The 9,178-nt window shown below is 50.9% G+C and overlaps 1 protein-coding gene across 2 annotated transcripts in view; it reads right to left on the minus strand.

The window, feature by feature from the left end:
• The window catches only part of LDHD (lactate dehydrogenase D), a 205,408-nt gene extending 196,658 nt beyond the window's left edge, over positions 1 to 8,750 (minus strand). The window contains exons 1-2 of one of the 2 annotated variants that reach the window (XM_083165381.1): positions 8,559 to 8,750; positions 6,911 to 7,005 (exon numbers count right to left, since the gene is read on the minus strand). In XM_083165381.1, the coding sequence (XP_083021507.1) occupies positions 6,911 to 7,005; positions 8,559 to 8,651 (188 nt within the window). In that variant the 5' untranslated portion in view covers positions 8,652 to 8,750. Of the gene's footprint in view, positions 1 to 6,910; positions 7,006 to 7,795; positions 7,992 to 8,558 lie in introns of those variants that run through there. The other variant, XM_083165382.1, reaches the window with a different exon arrangement.
• Between the last annotated feature and the right edge of the window lie 428 nt (positions 8,751 to 9,178).

The following is a 9,178-nucleotide window of genomic DNA, read 5'->3' on the forward strand; positions in this document are numbered from 1 at the left end:
TGTCTTTAAAATATCAGAACATACTATACAACAAGGGATAAGCTACTATAACCATAGGTTGAACTAGATGGACGCAAGTCTTTATTCAGCCTCACCTACTATGTAACTATGAGGGTAAATAGCAGGTGACTTCCTATGTGACACTGTCTCACGCTAGGAGGATGATTAGCATGTTACTTCCTATGTGACAGCATCCCACTCTAGGAGGGTAATTAGCAATGGGCCTTCCTATAAGACCACGTCCCACGCTAGGAGGGTAATTAGCAGGTGACTTCCTATGTGACACTGTCCCACGCCAGGAGGGTAATTAGCAGGTGACTTCCTATGTGACACTGTGCCAAGCTAGGAGGGTATTTAGCAGGTGACTTCCTATGTGACACTGTCCAACGCTAGGAGGGTAATTAGCAGGTGACTTCCTATAAGACCGCGTCCCACGCTAGGAGGGTAATTAGCAGGTGACTTCCTATGTGACACTGTCCGACGCTAGGAGGGTAATTAGCAGGTGACTTCCTATGTGACACTGTCCCAAGCTAGGAGGGTATTTAGCAGGTGACTTCCTATGTGACACTGTCCGACGCTAGGAGAGTAATTAGCAGGTGACTTCCTATAAGACCACGTCCCACGCTAGGAGGGTAATTAGCAGGTGAAATTCTATGTGACACTGTCCAACGCTAGGAGGGTGGTTAGCAGGTGACTTCCTATGTGACGGTGTCCCATGCTAGGAGGGTAATTAGATAACTTCCTATGTGACAGTGTCCCATGCTAGGAAGGTAATTAGCAGGTGACTTCATATGTGATAGCGTCCCAAACTAGGAGGGTAATTAACAGGTGACTTTCTATGTGACACTGTCCCACGCTAGGAGGGTGGATAGCAAGTGACTTCCTATGTGACAGAGTCTCACGCTAGGAGGGTAATTAGCAGGTGACTTTCTATGGGACACTGTCCGATGATAGGAGGGTAATTTAGCAGATAACTTCCTATGTGACAGCATCCCACGATAGGAGGGTAATTAGCAGATGGTTTACTATGTGACAGCGTCCCACGCTAGGAGGGTAATTAGCAGTTAACTGCCTATGTGACAGTACCCCACGCTAGGAGGGTAATTAGCAGTTAACTGCCTATGTGATGGCGTCCAATGCTTGGAAGGTGATTAGCAGGTGACTTGCTATGTGACAGCGTCCCACATTAGGAGGGTATTCAGCAGGTGACTTCCTATGTGACGGTGTCCCACGCTAGGAGGCTATTTAGCACATGACTTCCTATGTGACAGCGTCCCACGCTAGGAGGGTAATTATTTGGTGGCTTCCATTGTGACACTGTCCCACGCTAGGAAGGTTATTAGCACATGACTTCCTATGTGACACTGTCCCATGCTAGGAGGGTAATTAGCATGTGACTTCCTATGTGACTTCCTATATAACACTGTCCCACGCTAGGAGGGTAATTAGCATGTGACTTTCTATGTGACGGTGTCCCACGCTAGGAAGATAATTAGCAGATGACTTACTATGTGACAGCATCCCACGCTAGAAGGGTAATTAGCAGTTAACTGTCTATGGGCGGGATGCTGTAACATCTGCGCCTCCTGTTCGCCGCACATCTCCGGCTACCGCAGACCTAATTATTGCATATGCTGTAACATATGCGATAATTATGGCAAAGGACAGCTCTTGCGTTAAGAGCAGTCCTTTGTAATCTTGCCGGCGATGTGCTGCGGGTCCCTCCGGCTTTCCCCCTCTCTCCATTACCCGGGGCTGCTGCTGCTGCCGGGTGGCCTCTCCTCCTCCTCCCTGCACCCGGAAGAGGATACAGTGCAGGGAGGAGGTCACAAGTCCAGGCAGCACAGCGCTCTGCTGCCTGGACACAGCAGGTGAGGGGGGTGAGGGGGGTTCGGCGCGAGGTGGCGTGGGTTGCGTTAAGAAGCCCAAAGGCTTCTATGGGGTATCGCCAGCTTTTGCTGGCGATACCCCTCGCAGTGAAAACCCACCATGCGGGTTTTGCTGCATATCAAAATGCGGAAAAACCCAGATAATGGGGTTTTTACCGCATTCTTGCTTTAGAGAATCTCCCCCTGTGTGACAGCATCCCACGCTAGGAAGGTAATTAGCAGGTGACTTCCTATGTGACAGCGTCCCACGCTAGGAGGGGAATTAGCAGATGACTTATTATGTGACAGAGCCCCACACTAGGAGGGGAATTAGCAGATGACTTCCTAAATTACAGCGTCCCACACTAGTAGGGAAACTAGTAGGTGACATCCTACGTGACAGCATCCCACACTAGAGCGTAATTAGCAGGTGACTTCCGATGTGACACTGTCCCAAGCTAGGAAGGTAATTAGCAGGTGACTTATGTGAAATTGTCCCACGCTAGGAGGGTTGCTAGCAGGTGACTGCCTTTGTGACGATGTCCCAGGCTAGGAGGGTATTTAAAAGATGACTTCCTATGTGACAGCGTCCCAAGCTAGGAGGGTAATTAGATGACTTCCTATGTGACAGCATCCCATGCTAGGAAGGTAATTAGCAGGTGACTTCCTAAATGATGGCGTCCCAAACTAAGAGGGTAATTAACAGGTGACTTTCTATGCGACACTGTCCCACGCTAGGAGGGTGGATAGCAGGTGACTTCCTATGTGACAGTGTCCCACGCTAGGAGGGTAATTAGCAGGTGACTTCCTATGTGACACTGTACCACGCTAGGAGGGTAATTAGCAGATGACACCGTCCAACGCTAGGAGGGTAATTAGCTGGTGACTTCCTATGTGACACTTGTCCTACGCTAGGAGGGTAATTTGCAGGTGCGTTCCTATGTGACACTGTCCCACACTAAGAGGTTAAATATTGGGTGACTTCCTAATTAGCAGTTAACTGCCTATGGGCGGGATGCTGTAACATCTGCGCCTCCTGTCCGCCGCACATCGCCGGCTACCGCAGACCTAATTATTGCATATGCTGTAACATATGCGATAATTATGGCAAAGGACAGCTCTTGCGTTAAGAGCAGTCCTTTGTAATCTTGCCGGCGATGTGCTGCGGGTCCCTCCGGCTCCCTCCATTACCCGGGGCTGCTGCCGGGTGGCCTCTCCTCCTCCTCCCTGCACCCGGAAGAGGATACAGTGCAGGGAGGAGGTCACAAGTCCAGGCAGCACAGCGCTCTGCTGCCTGGACACAGCAGGTGAGGGGGGTGGGGGGTGGTCGGCGCGAGGTGGCGTGGGTCGCGTTAAGAAGCCCAAAGGCTTCTATGGGGTATCGCCAGCTTTTGCTGGCGATACCCCTCGCAGTGAAAACCCGCCATGCGGGTTTTGCTGCATATCAAAATGCGGTAAAAACCCAGATAATGGGGTTTTTACCGCATTCTTGCTTTAGAGAATCTCCCCCTTTGTGACAGCATCCCACGCTAGGAAGGTAATAAGCAGGTGACTTCCTATGTGACAGCGTCCCACGCTAGGAGGGGAATTAGCAGATGACTTCCTATGTGACAGCGTCCCACTCTAGGAGGGTAATTAGCAGGTGACTTCCTATGTGACACTATCCCACGCTAGGAGGGTAATTAGCTGGTGACTTCCTATGTGACACTTGTCCTACGCTAGGAGGGTAATTTGCAGGTGCGTTCCTATGTGACACTGTCCCACACTAAGAGGTTAAATATTGGGTGACTTCCTAAATGACAGTGTCCCACACTAGGAGGGTAATTAGCAGGTGACTTCCTATGTGACACTGTCCCACGCTAGGAGGGTAATTAGCAGGTGACTTCCTATATGACACTGTCCCACGCTAGGAGGGTAATTAGCAGATTACTTCCTATGTGACACTGTCCCACGCTAGGAGGGTAATTTGCAGGTGAGTTCCTATGTGACACTGTCCCACGCTAGTAGGGTAATTAGCAGGTGACTGCCTATGTGACACTGTCCCACGCTAGGAGGGTAATTAGCAGGTGACTTCCTATGTGACACTGTCCCACACTAAGAGGTTAAATATTGGGTGACTTCCTAAATGACAGTGTCCAACACTAGGAGGGTAATTAGCAGGTGACTGCCTATGTGACACTGTCCCACGCTAGGAGGGTAATTAGCAGGTGACTTCCTTTGTGACACTGTCCCACGCTAGGAGGGTACTTAGCAGGTGACTTCCTATGTGACACTGTCCCGTGCTAGGAGGGTAGTTAGCAGATGACTTCCTATGTGACACTGTCCCACTCTAGGAGGGTAATTAGCAGGTGACTTCCTATGTGACATGTTCCACGCTAGGAAAGTGATTAGCAGGTGACTTTCTATGTGACGGTGTCCCACGCTAGGAGGGTAATTAGCAGATGACTTCCCATGTGACAGCATCCCATGCTAGGAGGTTAATTAGCAGATGACTTACTATGTGACAGCATCCCACGCTAGGAGGGTAAATAGCAGTTAACTGCCTATGTGACGTGTCCCACGCTAGGAGGATATTTAGCAGGTGACTTCCTATGTGACAGCGTCCTACGCTAGAAGAGTAACTAGCTGGTGACTTCCTATGTGACAACATCCCACGCTAGGAGGGTGGGGGGTGGTCGGCGCGAGGTGGCGTGGGTCGCGTTAAGAAGCCCAAAGGCTTCTATGGGGTATCGCCAGCTTTTGCTGGCGATACCCCTCGCAGTGAAAACCCGCCATGCGGGTTTTGCTGCATATCAAAATGCGGTAAAAACCCAGATAATGGGGTTTTTACCGCATTCTTGCTTTAGAGAGGGTAGGAGGGTAGTTAGCAGATGACTTCCTATGTGACACTGTCCCACTCTAGGAGGGTAATTAGCAGGTGACTTCCTATGTGACATGTTCCACGCTAGGAAAGTGATTAGCAGGTGACTTTCTATGTGACGGTGTCCCACGCTAGGAGGGTAATTAGCAGATGACTTCCCATGTGACAGCATCCCATGCTAGGAGGTTAATTAGCAGATGACTTACTATGTGACAGCATCCCACGCTAGGAGGGTAAATAGCAGTTAACTGCCTATGTGACGTGTCCCACGCTAGGAGGATATTTAGCAGGTGACTTCCTATGTGACAGCGTCCTACGCTAGAAGAGTAACTAGCTGGTGACTTCCTATGTGACAACATCCCACGCTAGGAGGGTAATTAGCAGAGGACTTCCTATTTGATGGTGTCCCAAACTAGGAGGGTAATTAGCAGTTGACTTCCTATGTGACCGCGTCCCACTATAGGAGGGTAATTAGCAGGTGACTTCCTATGTGACAGTGTCCTACGCTAGGAGGGTAACTAGCTGGTGACTTCCTATGTGACACTGTCCCACGCTTGGAGGGTAATTAGCAGGTGACTTCCTATGTGACAGCGTCTCACGCTAGGAGGGAAATTAGTAGTTAACTGCCTATGTGACAGCATCCCATACTAGGAGGGTAATTAGCAGATGACTTCCTATGTGACAGCGTCCCACATTAGGAGGGTGATTAGCAGGTGACTTCCTATGCGACACTGTCCTACGCTAGGAAGGTAATTAGCAGGTGACTTCCTATGTGACGTGTCCCACGCTAGGAGGGTGATTAGCAGGTGACTTCCTAAGTGACACTGTCCCACGCTAGTAGGGTAATTAGGAGGTGGCTTCCTATACGACACTGTCCCACGCTAGGAGGGTAATTAGCAGCTGACTTCGTATGTGACACTGTCCCATGCTAGGAGGGTAATTAGCAAGTGACTTCCTACAGATGGAGCCGGCCTCATTTTTGCAGGGGCTAGCGCCAGTGCAGAGGCGCACCATCTGACTGGGACGCACGCGCGTCCCAGTCAGATGGAGCGCCTCTGCGCTGGTGATCACCAGCGTAGGCATGCTAGAGATCCCCGGCCAAAGATCAGAGGCGCTCCATCTGTATGTGACACTGTCCCACGCTAGATGGGTGATTAGCAGGTGACTTCCTATGTGACACTGTCCCATGCTAGGAGGGTAGTTAGCAGGTGACTTCCTATGTGACAGCATCCCACGCTAGGAGGGTAATTAGCAGGTGACTTCCTATGTGACAGCGTCCCACGCTAGGAGGGTAATTAGCAGGTGACTTACTATGTGACAGGGTCCCACACGCAGAAGGAAATTAGCAGGTGATTTCCTACGTGACAGTGACCCACGCTAGGAGGGTAATTAGTGGGTGACTTCTTATATACAATATTCTATTATTCTTATCCTTTATTTAAATCTATGGTGCCACATGGGATTCGCAGAGTAAATAAACGAATAAGCAAAACAGATGACCATGACAGAATACATGGGCCCGATTCAGAGTTCATCGCAAATCAAGCAATTACGGAATGAATGCACATGCGTGAGGGCAATTAGTGACAGAAAATACATATGGTTTGTAAACGCAAAGCAGATGGAGGTTGAGGCACTGGACACCAGTGTTTGTGGGTGGTAACCGAATGTTTTCTGGGACGTGTCCAGGCATTCTGTGACGTCAGTGCTGACCTCATCTCTCGCAGATGACTGGTACAGTCAGACTTACTTACATTTGCATAGACTGGGAAAATCATTGGATGGTGAGTGAATTGTGTATAGATTTGAAGGTCAATAGTGATCCATATGCAGGGCGGGATTTCTTACTGTCTGAGTGGTGGCTATTTACTTGCAGCAGCTATCTGGTCTGAATCAGCAGACGTCTCAGACATAACTATCAGGGTGGCATAAAACTGCAGGATTTGGTGCCATCAAAGAAGGTTTAAATAAGAGAAGGAAAAGCACATGAGGGGGGAGGGCCCTGCTCGTAATAGCTTACATACTAAAGGAGTTAGGCAGACAGACAGGCAAGGGCGACAAAGATGGGTCTATCATTTGACCTATGACAAAGCCGTGGGTAGTGCCATAGAAAAACATGTTAGTGCCACATCTGTGTGGAAGTCTCAGAATGTGGTAATTACACATAAACATCACAAGTCACCTGTGCATAGATTCATCCCTGGCGTGCTGCTCTCGGACGATCATTGCTGTGGACACAATGCTGTCTCCGGCCACTGCCCGCAAATCATCTACCAGCTGCCAACACACAAAGGCAAGGACAACACAGTCACATCTCATTATACTGCGGTCACTGCCGCCCCGTTACGCACTGCAGTGATCACTAATGCTCAGTAAAACACTGCACTGCTCAATACCGCTCCGTAACGCACTGCACCGTTCACTACTGCTCCGTAATGCACTGCACTGGTCACTACCACCGATTACACACTGCAGTGCTCACTGCCACCCCATTATGCACAGGCCAAATTCACTGCCGCCCCATTACACACTGCACCGCTCACTGACGCTCAGTAACGCACTCACTACTGCCCCGTTCCGCACTGCAGTGCTCACTGCCACCCCGTTTCGCACAGGCAACGCTCACTGCCACACTGTTATGCACAGGCAGTGCTCACTGCCACCCCGTTACACACTGCACTGCTCACTGCTGCTGTGTAACTTACTGACTAATGCCCTGGAACGCATTGCACCGCCCACTACTGCCCCGTTACGCACTGCAGCGCTCACTGACGCCTTGTTATGCACAGGCAGCGCTCACTACAGTCCCGTTACACACTGCAGTGCTAACAGCTGCCTCGTTACGCACTGCAGCGCTCACTGCCACCCCGTTAAGCACTGCACTGCTGCCCTGCTGCCCTGTACGCATAGGCAGCACTCACTACCGCCCCACTACACACAGGCAGCGCTTACTGCCACCCTTTAAAGCACTGCAGCCCCATTATGTAATGCACTGCTCACTGTCACCCTGTAATACACTGCAGCGCTCACTGCCGCCCCATAACATAATGCACCGCTCACTGCGAACCTGTTACGCACTGCAGTGCTCACTGCAGCCCCATTACGCACAGGCAGCACTCACTGCTGCCGCATTACGCACTGCAGCACTCACTACTGCCCCGTCCGTTACACACAGGCAGCGCTTATTGCTGCCCTGTTACGCACTGGGCCCATACCCCTCAACTGCCCAGCTTATCGCGGGAACGTCCCGTTATTTTGGGACGTTCCCGCATCCCTCCCGCGGCAGGCAGTGTCCTGCGGTTGGGGAGGGCCCGGGGGGCAGGGACTAGGAGTAAGTCCCCCCCTGTAGTTCGTGAATAGATGCTGTGCGCATGCGCACAGCGTCTATTCATTCAGGCAGAGGAGCTGGGGGCTGGGCTGGCCAGCAGTTTACAGAGCTGCTGGGCATGACCCAGGCCCTCCACAGCGGCGAACAACGGGGGTTGGCCTCGCGGCAGCGCCGCTAGTATAGACCACGCCCCCTTTTCGACAGACCACGCCCCCAAATATTCGCGGCGCCCTGTCCCGACTACCGCCCCAGTTCTCCAATGTTAGCAGGTATGCTGCAGCTTTCACGTTCACTTCCGTCCCATTATGCACTACAATGCATCACTCACTGCCACCCCGTAACACACTGCAGCGCTCACTGCCGCGGCCGCCCCGTAATCTATTATACCGGTCACTGCCGCCCCGTAATCTACTGCACCTCTCACTGCCGCCCCGTAATCTACTGCACCTCTCACTGCCACCCCGTTATGTACTCACTGCCACCCGTATGGCTGGTGCTGTACCTGTGGGGTTACGGTGTAAGCTCTGCATGTCCTTAATGGGTACAGGCAGAGGTTCATAGCTCTCTGTATGCGTCCTGTAATTAGCACAGACATGCTTCTCTCTCCTGCCAGGGCTCAGGATGCAGCCTATATATCACATATATAACAAGCTGCTATGTATAGAGGAAAGGACACAGGGACATTCCAGGGGCGGATATCTGATAATAGCAATGTGGTCCACCCCCTTAAAGGCACAGTACCGTGCATACCGGAGGCCCATGGCTGCATTGTAGAACACAGGCCCCAGAGAGAACCTTTGAGCCATAACATTGTATAATATGCAGCAAATGAGAACCTGGGTGTATGCAATCAGAGGTCACAGCTGTTATACAGTAACATAACTCCCAACATGACCCTCTCCAGGAGGGACACATTGCTCTGCTTCTGCACTTTCCTCTTGATGTAGGATTGCCATCACCTGTTTTAAACAGGTTAATTGATAAGAAAGGGTTTCTATACAGGTGATGGTAATCCTAAATTAAGAGTTAAATCCAGAAGTAGAGCAATGTGTCCCTCCTGGAGAGGGTCATATTGGGAGGTATGCAGTAACACAATTACACAGTAAGAACACACAACAGAAA

Source organism: Crinia signifera, chromosome 11 (assembly GCF_055691185.1).
Source record: "Crinia signifera chromosome 11, ASM5569118v1, whole genome shotgun sequence".
In the NCBI taxonomy this organism is placed as follows: domain Eukaryota; kingdom Metazoa; phylum Chordata; class Amphibia; order Anura; family Myobatrachidae; genus Crinia; species Crinia signifera.